Source organism: Diplotaxodon limnothrissa, linkage group LG13 (genome assembly GCF_057381915.1).
Source record: "Diplotaxodon limnothrissa isolate DT_005_m linkage group LG13, D_limnothrissa_male_GT1.1, whole genome shotgun sequence".
Taxonomy (NCBI): Eukaryota; Metazoa; Chordata; class Actinopteri; order Cichliformes; family Cichlidae; genus Diplotaxodon; species Diplotaxodon limnothrissa.
This window is the reverse complement of record NC_140608.1, coordinates 34,531,133-34,555,087: the sequence shown is the minus strand read 5'-3', so window position 1 is coordinate 34,555,087 and position 23,955 is coordinate 34,531,133. Positions and strand designations below refer to the sequence as shown.

Here is a 23,955-nt window from a genome sequence, read left to right as displayed (position 1 = left end):
TTGGCTAAGGCCATTCACATTACACCAGGGCCAGTGGTGCTGACCAATACCATCCATATTTCACCAGGGACAGTGTTGTTAGATGAGGCCATCCACATTTCACAAGGGCCTGCATTGCTGGCTCATGCCATCCACATAACAACAGGGCCTGTGCTACTGGCTGAGGCCAACTACATTTCACCAGGGCCTGTGCTAGTCGTTGATGCCATCCACATTATACCAGCGCAAGTGGTGCTGTCGGAAACCATCCACATTTCACCAGGACCAGTGTTGTTGGATGAGGCCATCCACATTACACCACTGCAAGTGCTTCCATTGAGGCCATCATCAACACACCAAGGTCTGTGGTGCTGGATGAGGCAATCCACATTACACCTGGGCCTGTGGTGCTGACCGATATCATGCACATTTCCCAGGGCCAGTGGTGTTGGCTAAGGCCATTCACATTACACCAGAGACAGTGCTTCCTGTGAGGCCATCTTAACCAAACCAGGGACTGTGCTTTTGGCTGAGGCCATCCACATTACATCAGGGCCTGTGATGCCGACTTCTACCATCCACATTACACCAGGGACAGTGCTTGCTTTGAGGCCATCTTCACCCCACCAGGGCCTCTGCTGCTCGTTGATGCCATCCACATTATGCCTGGGCCTGTGGTGCTGACCGATATCATGCACATTTCACCAGGGCCAGTGGTGTTGGCTAAGGTCATTCACATTACACCAGGGCCTTTGCTACTGGCTTAGGACATTTACATTGCACGAGGGTGTGGTCATGGCTGAGGCCAACTACATATTACCAGGGCCTGTATTGGTGCCTGATCCCATCCACAATATACAAAGGCCTGTGCTACTGGCTGATGCCATCCACATTAAACCAGGGCCAGTGCTCCCTGTGAGGCCATCTTCAAAAAAACAGGGCCTTTGTTGGTGGCTGAGGCCATCCTCATTTCACCAGGGCTTGCGTTGCTTGGTCATTCCATCCACATTACACCAGGGACTGTGCTACTGGGTGAGGCCAACTACATTTCACCAGTGCTTGTGTTGCTGGCTGACGACATCCACAATACACAAGGGCATGTGATACTGGCTGATGCCATCCACATTACACCAGGGGCAGTGGTGTTGGCTAAGGCCATTCACATTACACCAGGGCCAGTGGTGCTGACCAATACCATCCATATTTCACCAGGGACAGTGTTGTTAGATGAGGCCATCCACATTTCACAAGGGCCTGCATTGCTGGCTCATGCCATCCACATAACAACAGAGCCTGTGCTACTGGCTGAGGCCAACTACATTTCACCAGGGCCTGTGCTAGTCGTTGATGCCATCCACATTATACCAGCGCAAGTGGTACTGTCCAAAACCATCCACATTTCACCACGGTCAGTGTTGTTGGATGAGGCCATCCACATTACACCTGGGCCTGTGGTGCTGATCGATATCATGCACATTTCCCAGGGCCAGTGGTGTTGGCTAAGGCCATTCACATTACACCAGCGCCTTTGCTACTGGCTTAGGACATTTACATTACACCAGGGTGTGGTCATGGCTGAGGCCAACTACATATCACCAAGGCCTGTATTGGTGGCTGATCCCATCGACAATATACAAAGGCCTGTGCTACTGGCTGATGCCATCCACATTAAACCAGGGCCAGTGCTCCTTGTGAGGCCATCTTCACAACACCAGGGCCTTTGTTGCTGGCTGAGGCCATCCTCATTTCACCAGGGCCTGCGTTGCTTGGTCATGCCATCCACATCACACCTGGGCCTGTGGTGCTGACATATATCATGCACATTTCCCAGGGCCAGTGGTGTTGGCTAAGGCCATTCACATTACACCAGAGACAGTGCTTCCTGTGAGGCCATCTTAACCAAACAGGGACTGTGATTTTGGCTGATGCCATCCGCATTACATCAGGGCCTTTGATGCCGACTTCTACCATCCACATTAAACCAGGGCCAGTGCTCCCTGTGAGGCCATCTTAACCAAACCAGCGACTGTGCTTTTGGCTGAGGCCATCCGCATTACATCAGGGCCTTTGATGCCGACTTCTACCATCCACATTACACCAGGGACAGTGCTTGCTTTGAGGCCATCTTCACCCCACCAGGGCCTCTGCTGCTCGTTGATGCCATCCACATTACGCCTGGGCCTGTGGTGCTGACCGATATCATGCACATTTCACCAGGGCCAGTGGTGTTGGTTAAGGTCATTCACATTACACCAGGGCCTTTGCTACTGGCTTAGGACATTTACATTACACCAGGGTGTGGTCATGGCTGAGGCCAACTACATATCACCAGGGCCTGTATTGGTGCCTGATCCCATCGACAATATACAAAGGCCTGTGCTACTGCCTGATGCCATCCACATTAAACCAGGGCCAGTGCTCCTTGTGAGGCCATCTTCACAACACCAGGGCCTTTGTTTCTGGCTGAGGCCATCCTCATTTCACCAGGGCCTGCGTTGCTTGGTCATGCCATCCACATTACACCTGGGCCTGTGGTGCTGACCGATATCATGCACATTTCCCAGGGCCAGTGATGTTGGCTAAGGCCATTCACATTACACCAGAGACAGTGCTTCCTGTGAGGCCATCTTAACCAAACCAGGGACTGTGCTTTTGACTGAGGCCATCCGCATTACATCAGGGCCTGTGATGCCGACTTCTACCATCCACATTACACCAAGGACAGTGCCTGCTTTGAGGCCATCTTCACCCCACCAGGGCCTCTGCTGCTCGTTGATGCCATCCACATTACGCCTGGGCCTGTGGTGCTGACCGATATCATGCACATTTCACCAGGGCCAGTGGTGTTGGCTAAGGTCATTCACATTACACCAGGGCCTTTGCTACTGGCTTAGGACATTTACATTACACCAGGGTGTGGTCATGGCTGAGGCCAACTACATATCACCAGGGCGTGTTTTGGTGGCTGATCCCATCCACAATATACAAAGGCCTGTGCTACTGGCTGATGCCATCCACATTAAACCAGGGCCAGTGCTCCCTGTGAGGCCATCTTCAAAAAAACCAGGGCCTTTGTTGCTGGCTGAGGCCATCCTCATTTCACCTGGGCTTGCGTTGCTTGGTCATGTCATCCACATTACACCAGGGCCTGTGCTACTGGGTGAGGCCAACTACATTTCACCAGTGCTTGTGTTGCTGGCTGACGACATCCACAATACACAAGGGCATGTGATACTGGCTGATGCCATCCACATTACACCAGGGGCAGTGGTGTTGGCTAAGGCCATTCACATTACACCAGGGCCAGTGGTGCTGACCAATACCATCCATATTTCACCAGGGACAGTGTTGTAAGATGAGGCCATCCACATTTCACAAGGGCCTGCATTGCTGGCTCATGCCATCCACATAACAAAAGGGACTGTGCTACTGGCTGAGGCCAACTACATTTCACCAGGGCCAGTGCTAGTCGTTGATGCCATCCACATTATACCAGCGCAAGTGGTGCTGTCCAAAACCATCCATATTTCACCACGGCCAGTGTTGTTGGATGAGGCCATCCACATTACACCTGGGCCTGTGGTGCTGACCGATATCATGCACATTTCCCAGGGCCAGTGGTGTCTGCTAAGGCCATTCACATTACACCAGAGACAGTGCTTCCTGTGAGGCCATCTTAACCAAACCAGGGACTGTGCATTTTGCTGAGGCTATCCGCATTACATCAGGGCCTGTGATGCCGACTTCTACCATCCACATTACACCAGGGACAGTGCTTGCTTTGAGGCCATCTTCACCCCACCAGGGCCTCTGCTGCTCGTTGATGCCATCCACATTATGCCTGGGCCTGTGGTCCTGACCGATATCTTGCACATTTCACCAGGGCCAGTGGTGTTGGCTAAGGCCATTCACATTACACCAGGGCCAGTGATGCTGACCAATACCATCCATATTTCACCAGGGACAGTGCTTGCTTTGAGGCCATCTTCACCCCACCAGGGCCTCTGCTGCTCGTTGATGCCATCCACATTACGCCTGGGCCTGGGTGCTGACCGATATCATGCACATTTCACCAGGGCCAGTGGTGTTGGCTAAGGTCATTCACATTACACCAGGGCCTTTGCTACTGGCTTAGGACATTTACATTACACCAGGGTGTGGTCATGGCTGAGGCCGACTACATATCACCAGGGCCTGTATTGGTGCCTGATCCCATCCACAATATACAAAGGCCTGTGCTACTGCCTGATGCCATCCACATTAAACCAGGGCCAGTGCTCCCTCTGAGGCCATCTTCACAACACCAGGGCCTGTGCTACTGGCTGAGGCCAACTACATTTCACCAGGTCCTGTGCTAGTCGTTGATGCCATCCACATTATACCAGCGCAAGTGGTGCTGTCCAAAACCATCCATATTTCACCACGGCCAGTGTTGTTGGATGAGGCCATCCACATTACACCACTGGCCCTGTGGTGCTGACCGATATCATGCACATTTCCCAGGGCCAGTGGTGTTGGCTAAGGCCATTCACATTACACCAGAGACAGTGCTTCCTGTGAGGCCATCTTAACCAAACCAGGGACTGTGCTTTTGGCTGAGGCCATCCACATTACATCAGGGCCTTTGATGCCGACTTCTACCATCCACATTACACCAGGGACAGTGCTTGCTTTGAGGCCATCTTCACCGCACCAGGGCCTCTGCTGCTCGTTGATGCCATCCACATTACGCCTGGGCCTGTGGTGCTGGCCGATATCATGCACATTTCACCAGGGCCAGTGGTGTTGGCTAAGGTCATTCACATTACACCAGGGCCTTTGCTACTGGCTTAGGACATTTACATTACACCAGAGTGTGGTCATGGCTGAGGCCAACTACATATCACCAGGGCCTGTATTGGTGCCTGATCCCATCCACAATATACAAAGGCCTGTGCTACTGCCTGATGCCATCCACATTAAACCAGGGCCAGTGCTCCCTGTGAGGCCATCTTCACAAAACCAGGGCCTTTGTTGCTGGCTGAGGCCATCCTCATTTCACCAGGGCCTGCGTTGCTTGGTCATGCCATCCACATTACACCACGGACTGTGCTACTGGGTCAGGCCAACTACATTTCACCAGTGCTTGTGTTGCTGGCTGACGACATCCACAATACACAAGGGCATGTGATACGGGCTGATGCCATCCACATTACACCAGGGGCAGTGGTGTTGGCTAAGGCCATTAACATTACACCAGGGCCAGTGGTGCTGACCAATACCATCCATATTTCACCAGGGACAGTGTTGTTAGATGAGGCCATCCACATTTCACAAGGGCCTGCATTGCTGGCTCATGCCATCCACATAACAACAGGGCCTGTGCTACTGGCTGAGGCCAACTACATTTCACCAGGGCCTGTGCTAGTCGTTGATGCCATCCACATTATACCAGTGCAAGTGGTGCTTTCCAAAACCATCCACATTTCACCACGGCCAGTGTTGTTGGATGAGGCCATCCACATTACACCTGGGCCTGTGGTACTGACCGATATCATGCACATTTCCCAGGGCCAGTGGTGTTGGCTAAGGCCATTCACATTACACCAGAGACAGTGCTTCCTGTGAGGCCATCTTAACCAAACCAGGGACTGTGCTTTTGGCTGAGGCCATCCGCATTACATCAGGGCCTTTGATGCCGACTTCTACCATCCACATTACACCAGGGACAGTGCTTGCTTTGAGGCCATCTTCACCCCACCAGGTCCTCTGCTGCTCGTTGATGCCATCCACATTACGCCTGGGCCTGTGGTGCTGACCGATATCATGCACATTTCACCAGGGCCAGTGGTGTTGGCTAAGGTCATTCACATTACACCAGGGCCTTTGCTACTGGCTTAGGACATTTACATTACACCAGGGTGTGGTCATGGCTGAGGCCAACTACATTTCACCAGTGCCTGTCTTAGTGCCTGATCCCATCCACAATATACAAAGGCCTGTGCTAATGGGTGATGCCATCCACATTACACCAGGGCCAGTTCTCCCTGTGAGGCCATCTTCACCACACCAGGTTCTTTGTTGCTGGCTGAGGCCATCCTCATTTCACCAGGGCCTGCGTTGCTTGGTCATGCCATCCACATTACACCAGGGCCTGTGTTGCTGGCTGACGACATCCACAATACACAAGGGCATGTGATACTGGCTGATGCCATCCACATTACACCAGGGACAGTGGTGTTGGCTAAGGCCATTCACATTACACCAGGGCCAGTGGTGCTGACCAATACCATCCATATTTCACCAGGGAGAGTGTTGTTAGATGAGGCCATCCACATTTCACAAGGGCCTGCATTGCTGGCTCATGCCATCCACATAACAACAGGGCCTGTGCTACTGGCTGAGGCCAACTACATTTCACCAGGGCCTGTGCTAGTCGTTGATGCCATCCACATTATACCAGCGCAAGTGGTGCTGTCGGAAACCATCCACATTTCACCAGGACCAGTGGTGTTGGCTAAGGTCATTCACATTACACCAGGGCCTTTGCTACTGGCTTAGGACATTTACATTACACCAGGGTGTGGTCATGGCTGAGGCCAACTACATATCACCAGGGCCTGTATTGGTGCCTGATCCCATCCACAATATACAAAGGCCTGTGCTACTGCCTGATGCCATCCACATTAAACCAGGGCCAGTGCTCCCTGTGAGGCCATCTTCACAAAACCAGGGCCTTTGTTGCTGGCTGAGGCCATCCTCATTTCACCAGGGCCTGCGTTGCTTGGTCATGCCATCCACATTACACCACGGACTGTGCTACTGGGTCAGGCCAACTACATTTCACCAGTGCTTGTGTTGCTGGCTGACGACATCCACAATACACAAGGGCATGTGATACGGGCTGATGCCATCCACATTACACCAGGGGCAGTGGTGTTGGCTAAGGCCATTAACATTACACCAGGGCCAGTGGTGCTGACCAATACCATCCATATTTCACCAGGGACAGTGTTGTTAGATGAGGCCATCCACATTTCACAAGGGCCTGCATTGCTGGCTCATGCCATCCACATAACAACAGGGCCTGTGCTACTGGCTGAGGCCAACTACATTTCACCAGGGCCTGTGCTAGTCGTTGATGCCATCCACATTATACCAGCGCAAGTGGTACTGTCCAAAACCATCCACATTTCACCACGGTCAGTGTTGTTGGATGAGGCCATCCACATTACACCTGGGCCTGTGGTGCTGATCGATATCATGCACATTTCCCAGGGCCAGTGGTGTTGGCTAAGGCCATTCACATTACACCAGAGACAGTGCTTCCTGTGAGGCCATCTTAACCAAACAGGGACTGTGATTTTGGCTGATGCCATCCGCATTACATCAGGGCCTTTGATGCCGACTTCTACCATCCACATTAAACCAGGGCCAGTGCTCCCTGTGAGGCCATCTTAACCAAACCAGCGACTGTGCTTTTGGCTGAGGCCATCCGCATTACATCAGGGCCTTTGATGCCGACTTCTACCATCCACATTACACCAGGGACAGTGCTTGCTTTGAGGCCATCTTCACCCCACCAGGGCCTCTGCTGCTCGTTGATGCCATCCACATTACGCCTGGGCCTGTGGTGCTGACCGATATCATGCACATTTCACCAGGGCCAGTGGTGTTGGTTAAGGTCATTCACATTACACCAGGGCCTTTGCTACTGGCTTAGGACATTTACATTACACCAGGGTGTGGTCATGGCTGAGGCCAACTACATATCACCAGGGCCTGTATTGGTGCCTGATCCCATCGACAATATACAAAGGCCTGTGCTACTGCCTGATGCCATCCACATTAAACCAGGGCCAGTGCTCCTTGTGAGGCCATCTTCACAACACCAGGGCCTTTGTTTCTGACTGAGGCCATCCTCATTTCACCAGGGCCTGCGTTGCTTGGTCATGCCATCCACATTACACCTGGGCCTGTGGTGCTGACCGATATCATGCACATTTCCCAGGGCTAGTGATGTTGGCTAAGGCCATTCACATTACACCAGAGACAGTGCTTCCTGTGAGGCCATCTTAACCAAACCAGGGACTGTGCTTTTGGCTGAGGCCATCCGCATTACATCAGGGCCGTTGATGCCGACTTCTACCATCCACATTACACCAGGGACAGTGCCTGCTTTGAGGCCATCTTCACCCCACCAGGGCCTCTGCTGCTCGTTGATGCCATCCACATTACGCCTGGGCCTGTGGTGCTGACCGATATCATGCACATTTCACCAGGGCCAGTGGTGTTGGCTAAGGTCATTCACATTACACCAGGGCCTTTGCTACTGGCTTAGGACATTTACATTACACCAGGGTGTGGTCATGGCTGAGGCCAACTACATATCACCAGGGCCTGTTTTGGTGGCTGATCCCATCCACAATATACAAAGGCCTGTGCTACTGGCTGATGCCATCCACATTAAACCAGGGCCAGTGCTCCCTGTGAGGCCATCTTCAAAAAAACCAGGGCCTTTGTTGCTGGCTGAGGCCATCCTCATTTCACCAGGGCTTGCGTTGCTTGGTCATGTCATCCACATTACACCAGGGCCTGTGCTACTGGGTGAGGCCAACTACATTTCACCAGTGCTTGTGTTGCTGGCTGACGACATCCACAATACACAAGGGCATGTGATACTGGCTGATGCCATCCACATTACACCAGGGGCAGTGGTGTTGGCTAAGGCCATTCACATTACACCAGGGCCAGTGGTGCTGACCAATACCATCCATATTTCACCAGGGACAGTGTTGTAAGATGAGGCCATCCACATTTCACAAGGGCCTGCATTGCTGGCTCATGCCATCCACATAACAAAAGGGCCTGTGCTACTGGCTGAGGCCAACTACATTTCACCAGGGCCAGTGCTAGTCGTTGATGCCATCCACATTATACCAGCGCAAGTGGTGCTGTCCAAAACCATCCATATTTCACCACGGCCAGTGTTGTTGGATGAGGCCATCCACATTACACCTGGGCCTGTGGTGCTGACCGATATCATGCACATTTCCCAGGGCCAGTGGTGTCTGCTAAGGCCATTCACATTACACCAGAGACAGTGCTTCCTGTGAGGCCATCTTAACCAAACCAGGGACTGTGCTTTCGGCTGAGGCCATCTGCATTACATCAGGGCCTGTGATGCTGACTTCTACCATCCACATTACACCAGGGACAGTGCTTCCTTTGAGGCCATCTTCACCCCACCAGGGCCTCTGCTGCTCGTTGATGCCATCCACATTACGCCTGGGCCTGTGGTGCTGACCGATATCATGCACATTTCACCAGGGCCAGTGGTGTTGGCTAAGGTCATTCACATTACACCAGGGCCTTTGTTACTGGCTTAGGACATTTACATTACACCAGGGTGTGGTCATGGCTGAGGCCAACTACATATCACCAGGGCCTGTATTGGTGCCTGATCCCATCCACAATATACAAAGGCCTGTGCTACTGGCTGATGCCATCCACATTAAACCAGGGCCAGTGCTCCCTGTGAGGCCATCTTTACAAAACCAGGGCCTTTGTTGCTGGCTGAGGCCATCCTCATTTCACCAGGGCCTGCGTTGCTTGGTCATGCCATCCACATTACACCAGGGACTGTGCTACTGGGTGAGGCCAACTACATTTCACCAGTGCTTGTGTTGCTGGGTCATGCCATCCACAATACACAAGGGCATGTGATACTGGCTGATGCCATCCACATTACACCAGGGGCAGTGGTGTTGGCTAAGGCCATTCACATTACACCAGGGCCAGTGGTGCTGACCAATACCATCCATATTTCACCAGGGACAGTGTTGTTAGATGAGGCCTTCCACATTTCACAAGGGACTGCATTGCTGGCTCATGCCATCCACATAACAACAGGGCCTGTGCTACTGGCTGAGGCCATCTACATTTCACCAGGGCCTGTGCTAGTCGTTGATGCCATCCACATTATGCCAGCGCAAGTGGTGCTGTCCAAAACCATCCATATTTCACCACGGCCAGTGTTGTTGGATGAGGCCATCCACGTTACACCACTGGGCCTGTGGTGCTGATCGATATCATGCACATTTCCCAGGGCCAGTGGTGTTGGCTAAGGCCATTCACATTACACCAGAGACAGTGCTTCCTGTGAGGCCATCTTAACCAAACCAGGGACTGTGCTTTTGGCTGAGGCCATCCGCATTACATCAGGGCCTTTGATGCCGACTTCTACCATCCACATTACACCAGGGACAGTGCTTGCTTTGAGGCCATCTTCACCGCACCAGGGCCTCTGCTGCTCGTTGATGCCATCCACATTACGCCTGGGCCTGTGGTGCTGGCCGATATCATGCACATTTCACCAGGGCCAGTGGTGTTGGCTAAGGTCATTCACATTACACCAGGGCCTTTGCTACTGGCTTAGGACATTTACATCACACCAGGGTGTGGTCATGGCTGAGGCCAACTACATATCACCAGGGCCTGTATTGGTGCCTGATCCCATCCACAATATACAAAGGCCTGTGCTACTGCCTGATGCCATCCACATTAAACCAGGGCCAGTGCTCTCTGTGAGGCCATCTTCACAAAACCAGGGCCTTTGTTGCTGGCTGAGGCCATCCTCATTTCACCAGGGCCTGCGTTGCTTGGTCATGCCATCCACATTACACCACGGACTGTGCTACTGGGTCAGGCCAACTACATTTCACCAGTGCTTGTGTTGCTGGCTGACGACATCCACAATACACAAGGGCATGTGATACGGGCTGATGCCATCCACATTACACCAGGGGCAGTGGTGTTGGCTAAGGCCATTAACATTACACCAGGGCCAGTGGTGCTGACCAATACCATCCATATTTCACCAGGGACAGTGTTGTTAGATGAGGCCATCCACATTTCACAAGGGCCTGCATTGCTGGCTCATGCCATCCACATAACAACAGGGCCTGTGCTACTGGCTGAGGCCAACTACATTTCACCAGGGCCTGTGCTAGTCGTTGATGCCATCCACATTATACCAGTGCAAGTGGTGCTTTCCAAAACCATCCACATTTCACCACGGCCAGTGTTGTTGGATGAGGCCATCCACATTACACCTGGGCCTGTGGTACTGACCGATATCATGCACATTTCCCAGGGCCAGTGGTGTTGGCTAAGGCCATTCACATTACACCAGAGACAGTGCTTCCTGTGAGGCCATCTTAACCAAACCAGGGACTGTGCTTTTGGCTGAGGCCATCCGCATTACATCAGGGCCTTTGATGCCGACTTCTACCATCCACATTACACCAGGGACAGTGCTTGCTTTGAGGCCATCTTCACCCCACCAGGTCCTCTGCTGCTCGTTGATGCCATCCACATTACGCCTGGGCCTGTGGTGCTGACCGATATCATGCACATTTCACCAGGGCCAGTGGTGTTGGCTAAGGTCATTCACATTACACCAGGGCCTTTGCTACTGGCTTAGGACATTTACATTACACCAGGGTGTGGTCATGGCTGAGGCCAACTACATTTCACCAGTGCCTGTCTTAGTGCCTGATCCCATCCACAATATACAAAGGCCTGTGCTAATGGGTGATGCCATCCACATTACACCAGGGCCAGTTCTCCCTGTGAGGCCATCTTCACCACACCAGGTTCTTTGTTGCTGGCTGAGGCCATCCTCATTTCACCAGGGCCTGCGTTGCTTGGTCATGCCATCCACATTACACCAGGGCCTGTGTTGCTGGCTGACGACATCCACAATACACAAGGGCATGTGATACTGGCTGATGCCATCCACATTACACCAGGGACAGTGGTGTTGGCTAAGGCCATTCACATTACACCAGGGCCAGTGGTGCTGAACAATACCATCCATATTTCACCAGGGAGAGTGTTGTTAGATGAGGCCATCCACATTTCACAAGGGCCTGCATTGCTGGCTCATGCTATCCACATAACAGCAGGGCCTGTGCTACTGGCTGAGGCCAACTACATTTCACCAGGGCCTGTGCTAGTCGTTGATGCCATCCACATTATACCAGTGCAAGTGGTGCTGTCGGAAACCATCCACATTTCACCAGGACCAGTGTTGTTGGATGAGGCCATCCACATTACACCACTGAGAGTGCTTCCATTGAGGCCATCATCAACACACCAAGGTCTGTGGTGCTGGATGAGGCAATCCACATTACACCTGGGCCTGTGGTGCTGACCGATATCATGCACATTTCCCAGGGCCAGTGGTGTTGGCTAAGGCCATTCACATTACACCAGAGACAGTGCTTCCTGTGAGGCCATCTTAACCAAACCAGGGACTGTGCTTTTGGCTGAGGCCATCCGCATTACATCAGGGCCTTTGATGCCGACTTCTACCATCCACATTACACCAGGGACAGTGCTTGCTTTGAGGCCATCTTCACCCCACCAGGGCCTCTGCTGCTCGTTGATGCCATCCACATTACGCCTGGGCCTGTGGTGCTGACCGATATCATGCACATTTCACCAGGGCCAGTGGTGTTGGCTAAGGTCATTCACATTACACCAGGGCCTTTGCTACTGGCTTAGGACATTTACATTACACCAGGGTGTGGTCATGGCTGAGGCCAACTACATTTCACCAGTGCCTGTCTTAGTGCCTGATCCCATCCACAATATACAAAGGCCTGTGCTACTGGCTGATGCCATCCACATTACACCAGGGCCAGTTCTCCCTGTGAGGCCATCTTCACCACACCAGGTTCTTTGTTGCTGGCTGAGGCCATCCTCATTTCACCAGGGCCTGCGTTGCTTGGTCATGCCATCCACATTACACCAGGGCCTGTGCTACTGGGTGAGGCCAACTACATTTCACCAGGGCTTGTGTTGCTGGCTGACGACATCCACAATACACAAGGGCATGTGATACTGGCTGATGCCATCCACATTACACCAGGGACAGTGGTGTTGGCTAAGGCCATTCACATTACACCACGGCCAGTGGTGCTGACCAATACCATCCATATTTCACCAGGGAGAGTGTTGTTAGATGAGGCCATCCACATTTCACAAGGGCCTGCATTGCTGGCTCATGCCATCCACATAACAACAGGGCCTGTGCTACTGGCTGAGGCCAACTACATTTCACCAGGGCCTGTGCTAGTCGTTGATGCCATCCACATTATACCAGCGCAAGTGGTGCTGTCGGAAACCATCCACATTTCACCAGGACCAGTGTTGTTGGATGAGGCCATCCACATTACACCACTGCAAGTGCTTCCATTGAGGCCATCATCAACACACCAAGGTCTGTGGTGCTGGATGAGGCAATCCACATTACACCTGGGCCTGTGGTGCTGACCGATATCATGCACATTTCCCAGGGCCAGTGGTGTTGGCTAAGGCCATTCACATTACACCAGAGACAGTGCTTCCTGTGAGGCCATCTTAACCAACCCAGGGACTGTGCTTTTGGCTGAGGCCATCCGCATTACATCAGGGCCTGTGATGCCGACTTCTACCATCCACATTACACCAGGGACAGTGCTTGCTTTGAGGCCATCTTCACCCCACCAGGGCCTCTGCTGCTCGTTGATGCCATCCACATTACGCCTGGGCCTGTGGTGCTGACCGATATCATGCACATTTCACCAGGGCCAGTGGTGTTGGCTAAGGTCATTCACATTACACCAGGGCCTTTGCTACTGGCTTAGGACATTTACATTGCACCAGTGTGTGGTCATGGCTGAGGCCAACTACATATTACCAGGGCCTGTATTGGTGCCTGATCCCATCCACAATATACAAAGGCCTGTGCTACTGGCTGATGCCATCCACATTAAACCAGGGCCAGTGCTCCCTGTGAGGCCATCTTCAAAAAAACAGGGCCTTTGTTGGTGGCTGAGGCCATCCTCATTTCACCAGGGCTTGCGTTGCTTGGTCATTCCATCCACATTACACCAGGGACTGTGCTACTGGGTGAGGCCAACTACATTTCACCAGTGCTTGTGTTGCTGGCTGACGACATCCACAATACACAAGGGCATGTGATACTGGCTGATGCCATCCACATTACACCAGGGGCAGTGGTGTTGGCTAAGGCCATTAACATTACACCAGGGCCAGTGGTGCTGACCAATACCATCCATATTTCACCAGGGACAGTGTTGTTAGATGAGGCCATCCACATTTCACAAGGGCCTGCATTGCTGGCTCATGCCATCCACATAACAACAGGGCCTGTGCTACTGGCTGAGGCCAACTACATTTCACCAGGGCCTGTGCTAGTCGTTGATGCCATCCACATTATACCAGCGCAAGTGGTACTGTCCAAAACCATCCACATTTCACCACGGTCAGTGTTGTTGGATGAGGCCATCCACATTACACCTGGGCCTGTGGTGCTGATCGATATCATGCACATTTCCCAGGGCCAGTGGTGTTGGCTAAGGCCATTCACATTACACCAGCGCCTTTGCTACTGGCTTAGGACATTTACATTACACCAGGGTGTGGTCATGGCTGAGGCCAACTACATATCACCAAGGCCTGTATTGGTGGCTGATCCCATCGACAATATACAAAGGCCTGTGCTACTGCCTGATGCCATCCACATTAAACCAGGGCCAGTGCTCCTTGTGAGGCCATCTTCACAACACCAGGGCCTTTGTTGCTGGCTGAGGCCATCCTCATTTCACCAGGGCCTGCGTTGCTTGGTCATGCCATCCACATCACACCTGGGCCTGTGGTGCTGACATATATCATGCACATTTCCCAGGGCCAGTGGTGTTGGCTAAGGCCATTCACATTACACCAGAGACAGTGCTTCCTGTGAGGCCATCTTAACCAAACAGGGACTGTGATTTTGGCTGATGCCATCCGCATTACATCAGGGCCTTTGATGCCGACTTCTACCATCCACATTACACCAGGGACAGTGCCTGCTTTGAGGCCATCTTCACCCCACCAGGGCCTCTGCTGCTCGTTGATGCCATCCACATTACGCCTGGGCCTGTGGTGCTGACCGATATCATGCACATTTCACCAGGGCCAGTGGTGTTGGCTAAGGTCATTCACATTACACCAGGGCCTTTGCTACTGGCTTAGGACATTTACATTACACCAGGGTGTGGTCATGGCTGAGGCCAACTACATATCACCAGGGCCTGTTTTGGTGGCTGATCCCATCCACAATATACAAAGGCCTGTGCTACTGGCTGATGCCATCCACATTAAACCAGGGCCAGTGCTCCCTGTGAGGCCATCTTCAAAAAAACCAGGGCCTTTGTTGCTGGCTGAGGCCATCCTCATTTCACCAGGGCTTGCGTTGCTTGGTCATGTCATCCACATTACACCAGGGCCTGTGCTACTGGGTGAGGCCAACTACATTTCACCAGTGCTTGTGTTGCTGGCTGACGACATCCACAATACACAAGGGCATGTGATACTGGCTGATGCCATCCACATTACACCAGGGGCAGTGGTGTTGGCTAAGGCCATTCACATTACACCAGGGCTAGTGGTGCTGACCAATACCATCCATATTTCACCAGGGACAGTGTTGTTAGATGAGGCCATCCACATTTCACAAGGGCCTGCATTGCTGGCTCATGCCATCCACATAACAACAGGGCCTGTGCTACTGGCTGAGGCCAACTACATTTCACCAGGGCCAGTGCTAGTCGTTGATGCCATCCACATTATACCAGCGCAAGTGGTGCTGTCCAAAACCATCCATATTTCACCACGGCCAGTGTTGTTGGATGAGGCCATCCACATTACACCTGGGCCTGTGGTGCTGACCGATATCATGCACATTTCCCAGGGCCAGTGGTGTCTGCTAAGGCCATTCACATTACACCATAGACAGTGCTTCCTGTGAGGCCATCTTAACCAAACCAGGGACTGTGCATTTGGCTGAGGCTATCCGCATTACATCAGGGCCTGTGATGCCGACTTCTACCATCCACATTACACCAGGGACAGTGCTTGCTTTGAGGCCATCTTCACCCCACCAGGGCCTCTGCTGCTCGTTGATGCCATCCACATTATGCCTGGGCCTGTGGTGCTGACCGATATCATGCACATTTCACCAGGGCCAGTGGTGTTGGCTAAGGTCATTCACATTACACCAGGGCCTTTGCTACTGGCTTAGGACATTTACATTACACCAGGGTGTGGTCATGGCTGAGGCCGACTACATATCACCAGGGCCTGTATTGGTGCCTGATCCCATCCACAATATACAAAGGCCTGTGCTACTGCCTGATGCCATCCACATTAAACCAGGGCCAGTGCTCCCTCTGAGGCCATCTTCACAACACCAGGGCCTGTGCTACTGGCTGAGGCCAACTACATTTCACCAGGGCCTGTGCTAGTCGTTGATGCCATCCACATTATACCAGCGCAAGTGGTGCTGTCCAAAACCATCCATATTTCACCACGGCCAGTGTTGTTGGATGAGGCCATCCACATTACACCACTGGCCCTGTGGTGCTGACCGATATCATGCACATTTCCCAGGGCCAGTGGTGTTGGCTAAGGCCATTCACATTACACCAGAGACAGTGCTTCCTGTGAGGCCATCTTAACCAAACCAGGGACTGTGCTTTTGGCTGAGGCCATCCGCATTACATCAGGGCCTGTGATGCCGATTTCTACCATCCACATTACACCAGGGACAGTGCTTCCTTTGAGGCCATCTTCACCTCACCAGGGCCTCTGCTGCTCGTTGATGCCATCCACATTACGCCTGGGCCTGTGGTGCTGACCGATATCATGCACATTTCACCAGGGCCAGTGGTGTTGGCTAAGGTCATTCACATTACACCAGGGCCTTTGCTACTGGCTTAGGACATTTACATTACACCAGGGTGTGGTCATGGCTGAGGCCAACTACATATCACCAGGGCCTGTATTGGTGCCTGATCCCATCCACAATATACAAAGGCCTGTGCTACTGGCTGATGCCATCCACATTAAACCAGGGCCAGTGCTCCCTGTGAGGCCATCTTCACCACACCAGGGCCTTTGTTGCTGGCTGAGGCCATCCTCATTTCACCAGGGCCTGCGTTGCTTGGTCATGCCATCCACATTACACCCGGGACTCTGCTACTGGGTGAGGCCAACTACATTTCACCAGTGCTTGTGTTGCTGGCTGACGACATCCACAATACACAAGGGCATGTGATACTGGCTGATGCCATCCACATTACACCAGGGGCAGTGGTGTTGGCTAAGGCCATTCACATTACACCAGGGCCAGTGGTGCTGACCAATACCATCCATATTTCACCAGGGACAGTGTTGTTAGATGAGGCCATCCACATTTCACAAGGGCCTGCATTGCTGGCTTATGCCATCCACATAACAACAGAGCCTGTGCTACTGGCTGAGGCCAACTACATTTCACCAGGGCCTGTGCTAGTCGTTGATGCCATCCACATTATACCAGCGCAAGTGGTGCTGTCCAAAACCATCCATATTTCACCACGGCCAGTGTTGTTGGATGAGGCCATCCACATTACACCACTGGCCCTGTGGTGCTGACCGATATCATGCACATTTCCCAGGGCCAGTGGTGTTGGCTAAGGCCATTCACATTACACCAGAGACAGTGCTTCCTGTGAGGCCATCTTAACCAAACCAGGGACTGTGCTTTTGGCTGAGGCCATCTGCATTACATCAGGGCCTGTGATGCTGACTTCTACCATCCACATTACACCAGGGACAGTGCTTCCTTTGAGGCCATCTTCACCCCACCAGGGCCTCTGCTGCTCGTTGATGCCATTCACATTACGCCTGGGCCTGTGGTGCTGACCGATATCATGCACATTTCACCAGGGCCAGTGGTGTTGGCTAAGGTCATTCACATTACACCAGGGCCTTTGTTACTGGCTTAGGACATTTACATTACACCAGGGTGTGGTCATGGCTGAGGCCAACTACATATCACCAGGGCCTTTATTGGTGCCTGATCCCATCCACAATATACAAAGGCCTGTGCTACTGCCTGATGCCATCCACATTAAACCAGGGCCAGTGCTCCCTGTGAGGCCATCTTCACAACACCAGGGCCTTTGTTTCTGGCTGAGGCCATCCTCATTTCACCAGGGTCTGCGTTGCTTGGTCAGGCCATCCACATTACACCTGGGCCTGTGGTGCTGACCGATATCATGCACATTTCCCAGGGCCAGAGGTGTTGGCTAAGGCCATTCACATTTCACCAGGGCCAGTGGTGCTGACCAATACCATCCACATTACACCAGGGACTGTGCTACTGGGTGAGGCCAACTACATTTCACCAGTGCTTATGTTGCTGGCTGACGACATCCACAATACACAAGGGCATGTGATACTAGCTGATGCCATCCACATTACACCAGGGGCAGTGGTGTTGGCTAAGGCCATTCACATTACACCAGGGCCAGTGGTGCTGACCAATACCATCCATATTTCACCAGAGACAGTGTTGTTAGATGAGGCCATCCACATTTCACAAGGGCCTGCATTGCTGCCTCATGCTATCCACATAACAACAGGGCCTGTGCTACTGGCAGAGGCCAACTAGATTTCACCAGAGCCTGTGCTAGTCGTTGATGCCATCCACATTATACCAGCGCAAGTGGTATAATGTGCCAAAACCATCCACATTTCACCACGGCCAGTGTTGTTGGATGAGGCCATCCACATTACACCACTGGGCCTGTGCTACTGGGTGAGGCCAACTACATTTCACCAGTGCTTGTGTTGCTGGCTGACGACATCCACAATACACAAGGGCATGTGATACTGGCTGATAACATCCACATTAAACCAGGGGCAGTTGTGTTGGCTAAGGCCATTCACATTACACCAGGGCCAGTGGTGCTGACCAATACCATCCATATTTCACCAGGGACAGTGTTGTTAGATGAGGCCATCCACATTTCACAAGGGCCTGCATTGCTGGCTCATGCCATCCACATAACAACAGGGCCTGTGCTACTGCCTGATGCCATCCACATTAAACCAGGGCCAGTGCTCCTTGTGAGGCCATCTTCACAACACCAGGGCCTTTGTTGCTGGCTGAGGCCATCCTCATTTCACCAGGGCCTGCGTTGCTTGGTCATGCCATCCACATTACACCTGGGCCTGTGGTGCTGACCGATATCATGCACATTTCCCAGGGCCAGTGATGTTGGATAAGGCCATTCACATTACACCAGAGACAGTGCTTCCTGTGAGGCCATCTTAACCATACCAGGGACTGTGCTTTTGGCTGAGGCCATCCGCATTACATCAGGGCCTGTGATGTCGACTTCTACCATCCACATTACACCAGGGACAGTGCTTCCTTTGAGGCCATCTTCACCCCACCAGGGCCTCTGCTGCTCGTTGATGCCATCCACATTACGCCTGGGCCAGTGGTGCTGACCGATATCATGCACATTTCCCAGGGCCAGTGGTGTTGGCTAAGGCCATTCACATTTCACCAGGGCCAGTGGTGCTGACCAATACCATCCATATTTCACCAGGGACAGTGTTGTTAGATGAGGCCATCCACATTTCACAAGGGCCTGCATTGCTGGCTCATGCCATCCACATAACAACAGGGCCTGTGCTACTGGCTGAGGCCAACTACATTTCACCAGGGCCTGTGCTAGTCGTTGATGCCATCCACATTATACCAGCGCAAGTGGTGCTGTCCAAAACCATCCACATTTCACCACGGCCAGTGTTGTTGGATGAGGCCATCCACATTACACCTGGGCCTGTGGTGCTGACCGATATCATGCACATTTCCCAGGGCCAGTGGTGTTGGCTAAGGCCATTCACATTACACCAGAGACAGTGCTTCCTGTGAGGCCATCTTAACCAAACCAGGGACTGTGCTTTTGGCTGAGGCCATCCGCATTACATCAGGGCCTGTGATGCCGACCAATACCATCCACATTACACCAGGGACAGTGCTTGCTTTGAGGCCATCTTCACCCCACCAGGGCCTCTGCTGCTCGTTGATGCCATCCACATTACGCCTGGGCCTGTGGTGCTGACCGATATCATGCACATTTTACCAGGGCCAGTGGTGTTGGCTAAGGTCATTCACATTACACCAGGGCCTTTGCTACTGGCTTAGGACATTTACATTACACCAGGGTGTGGTCATGGCTGAGGCCAACTACATATCACCAGGGCCTGTATTGGTGCCTGATCCCATCCACAATATACAAAGGCCTGTGCTACTGCCTGATGCCATCCACATTAAACCAGGGCCAGTGCTCCCTGTGAGGCCATCTTCACAAAACCAGGGCCTTTGTTGCTGGCTGAGGCCATCCTCATTTCACCAGGGCTTGCGTTGCTTGGTCATGCCATCCACATTACACCAGGGACTGTGCTACTGGGTGAGGCCAACTACATTTCACCAGTGCTTGTGTTGCTGGCTGACGACATCCACAATACACAAGGGCATGTGATACTGGCTGATAACATCCACATTAAACCAGGGGCAGTGGTGTTGGCTAAGGCCATTCACATTACACCAGGGCCAGTGGTGCTGACCAATACCATCCATATTTCACCAGGGACAGTGTTGTTAGATGAGGCCATCCACATTTCACAAGGGCCTGCATTGCTGGCTCATGCCATCCACATAACAACAGGGCCTGTGCTACTGCCTGAGGCCATCCACATTAAACCAGGGCCAGTGCTCCTTGTGAGGCCATCTTCACAACACCAGGGCCTTTGTTGCTGCCTGAGGCCATCCTCATTTCACCACGGCCTGCGTTGCTTGGTCATGCCATCCACATTACACCTGGGCCTGTGGTGCTGACCGATATCATGCACATTTCCCAGGGCCAGTGATGTTGGCTAAGGCCATTCACATTACACCAGAGACAGTGCTTCCTGTGAGGCCATCTCAACCAAACCAGGTACTGTGCTTTTGGCTGAGGACATCCGCATTACATCAGGGCCTGTGATGCCGACTTCTACCATCCACATTACACCAGGGACAGTGCTTCCTTTGAGGCCATCTTCACCCCACCAGGGCCTCTGCTGCTCGTTGATGCCATCCACATTAAGCCTGGGCCTGTGGTGCTGACCGATATCATGCACATTTCACCAGGGCCAGTGGTGTTGGCTAAGGTCATTCACATTACACCAGGGCCTTTGCTACTGGCTTAGGACATTTACATTACACCAGTGTGTGGTTATGGCTGAGGCCAACTACATATCACCAGGGCCTGTATTGGTGCCTGATCCCATCCACAATATACAAAGGCCTGTGCTACTGCCCGATGCCATCCACATTAAACCAGGGCCAGTGCTCCCTGTGAGGCCATCTTCACAAAACCAGGGCCTTTGTTGCTGGCTGAGGCCATCCTCATTTCACTAGGGCCTGCGTTGCTTGGTCATGCCATCCACATTACACCTGGGCCTGTGGTGCTGACCGATATCATGCACATTTCCCAGGGCCAGTGGTGTTGGCTGACGCCATTCACATATCACCAGGGCCAGTGGTGCTGACCAATACCATCCATATTTCACCAGGGACAGTGTTGTTAGATGAGGCCATCCACATTACACCAGGGCCTGTGCTACTGGGTGAGGCCAACTACATTTCACCAGTGCTTGTGTTGCTGGCTGACGACATCCACAATACACAAGGGCATGTGATACTGGCTGATGCCATCCACATTTCCCAGGGCCAGTGGTGTTGGCTAAGGCCATTCACATTACACCAGAGACAGTGCTTCCTGTGAGGCCATCTTAACCAAACCAGGGACTGTGCTTTTGGCATCTTCAAACCACCAGGGCCTCTGCTGCTCGTTGATGCCATCATTGATGATGGGGCCTGTCCTACTGCCTGATGCCATCCACATTAAACCAGGGCCAGTGCTCCTTGTGAGGCCATCTTCACAACACCAGGGCCTTTGTTGCTGGCTGAGGCCATCCGCATTACATCAGGGCCTGTGATGCCGACTTCTACCATCCACATTACACCAGGGACAGTGCTTGCTTTGAGGCCATCTTCAAACCACCAGGGCCTCTGCTGCTCGTTGATGCCATCATTGATGATGGGGCCTGTCCTACTGCCTGATGCCATCCACATTAAACCAGGGCCAGTGCTCCTTGTGAGGCCATCTTCACAACACCAGGGCCTTTGTTGCTGGCTGAGGCCATCCTCATTTCACCAGGGCCTGTGTTGCTTGGTCATGCCATCCACATTACACCTGGGCCTGTGGTGCTGACCGATATCATGCACATTTCCCAGGGCCAGTGATGTTGGCTAAGGCCATTCACATTACACCAGAGACAGTGCTTCCTGTGAGGCCATGTTAACCAAACCAGGGACTGTGCTTTTGGCTGAGGCCATCCGCATTACATCAGGGCCTGTGATGCCGACTTCTACCATCCACATTTGTCACGTGAGCGGGTCTCTCCGGACCTCCGAGCTCCTCCGGTGGCAGCGCGGGCTCCACAGGCTCGCTGAGCTCCTCCCGCTCACATATCTCCGTCTCGCTGAGCTGCTCCAGCTCCGGCTCGCAGGGCTCCGCAGCTGGCGGTGCGGGCTCCTCCGGCTCGCTGAGCTCCTCAGCTGGCGGTGCGGGCTCCGCTGGCGGTGCGGGCTCCTCCAGCTCGCCGGGCTCCTCCGGCTCGTAGGGCTCCACGGCTGGTCGTGCGGGCACCTCCCGCTCTCTGAGCTCCTGCTCCGCCTCGCTGAGCAGCTCCTCCCGCTCTCCGGGCTCCTGCTCCGGCTCGCAGGGCTCCACGGCTGGCCGTGCGGGCACCTCCCGCTCTCTGAGCTCCTGCTCCGCCTCGCTGAGCTGCTCCTCCCGCTCTCCGGGCTCCTGCTCCGGCTCGCAGGGCTCCACGGCTGGCCGTGCGGGTGTGGCAGCTACTCCCGGTAGACTGGACAGCGATGCAGGGACAGATGGGTGAAATGATGGCAGAGGTGGTCCAGCCGGCATATCGACCTCCAACTGAGGATGAAGGTGAGAGGCTGACTGGACTGAAGACTGAGCTACCAGCTGGGCAGCAGGCTGAGGTGAGGGTGAGATGGCTATTATGAAGGGTGGAGAGGATGAAAATGTTACAGCTGGCTCAACAAATTCCAGGGGTCCAGAGGCAACTGAGACCTCCAGTTTGGCCTCTGGGGAAGCCCTGGGGAGAACCTCCGTCTCCATACGGTCAGACTGAGCCAAAAAGTCATTTGGGTCTGTATGCTCGGAACTCCCCAGCTCCCAGCTTACAGTCTCAGAGGGAACATTTTCTGAGTCTTTGGAGGTACAGCAAACAGTTTCTATTTTCGTGTTTACAGGAAGGGAATTTATAACACCGGCAGAGTCCATTTTACTCACTGTGGCGTCCAGAGCCGCTGGTCCTGAGTCTTCGACCAGCACAGGAGTGAGTGTGGATGTGGTTGAACGCTGCTTGCGAGGACGCCTTCTCCTCCGTGAAGGCGGGGCCGTGTGCATGGAAATCCGCTGTTCATCTGTGTTTTGATTGTCAATGACAGGGTTTATTATTGAAACAATTGAGTCTGGTTTACTCACTGCGGTAATGAGCGCTGTCGGTCCGTTGCCAGCTGACCGGGCTGAAACCGCAGGAGTGGGTTGCGGCGTAATGGAATGGTGGTGGAGAGTGCGGCATGCCTTCTGTAATGGCGGATCAAACGATTGTGCCGCGAGCATCGACGGGAAAGCCCTCCGCCGACGCGTGAAAAACCAAGCGGCTAGAGTCTCTAGGAGAGCAGCCAAACTGTCCGTGCTCGGGCCACCCAAGCCAAATAATTCAAAACTCGAGCTCTTCCTTAAACTAGTGACCAATTGCCTAAGTTTGTTAATGTCCAAAATGTTCATGGTGAGGGTAGTGGATGTGAGGTAATTGTCAAGGAACACTACCTGTAGGTCCTAGTCCTAGTTTGTACTTTGTTTAGCCATAGTTTTCCCAGTCTATGTTCAGGTTTTCCCTCAGTTGCTATGCTGCCTTGTTCCTTAAGTTTTCGGCCCTAAATAAAGGCTCGCCTTCTGTTAA

The 23,955-nt window shown here is 53.0% G+C and overlaps 1 protein-coding gene across 1 annotated transcript in view; it reads right to left on the bottom strand.

Moving 5' to 3' along the window:
• LOC146620591 (uncharacterized) overlaps positions 1-23,955 on the bottom strand; it is a 35,757-nt gene that overhangs the window by 10,567 nt on the left and 1,235 nt on the right. The window contains exon 2 of the mRNA XM_085369032.1: positions 22,331-23,822. Within this exon, the coding sequence (XP_085225158.1) occupies positions 22,331-23,822 (1,492 nt within the window). The remainder of the gene's footprint in view (positions 1-22,330; positions 23,823-23,955) is intronic.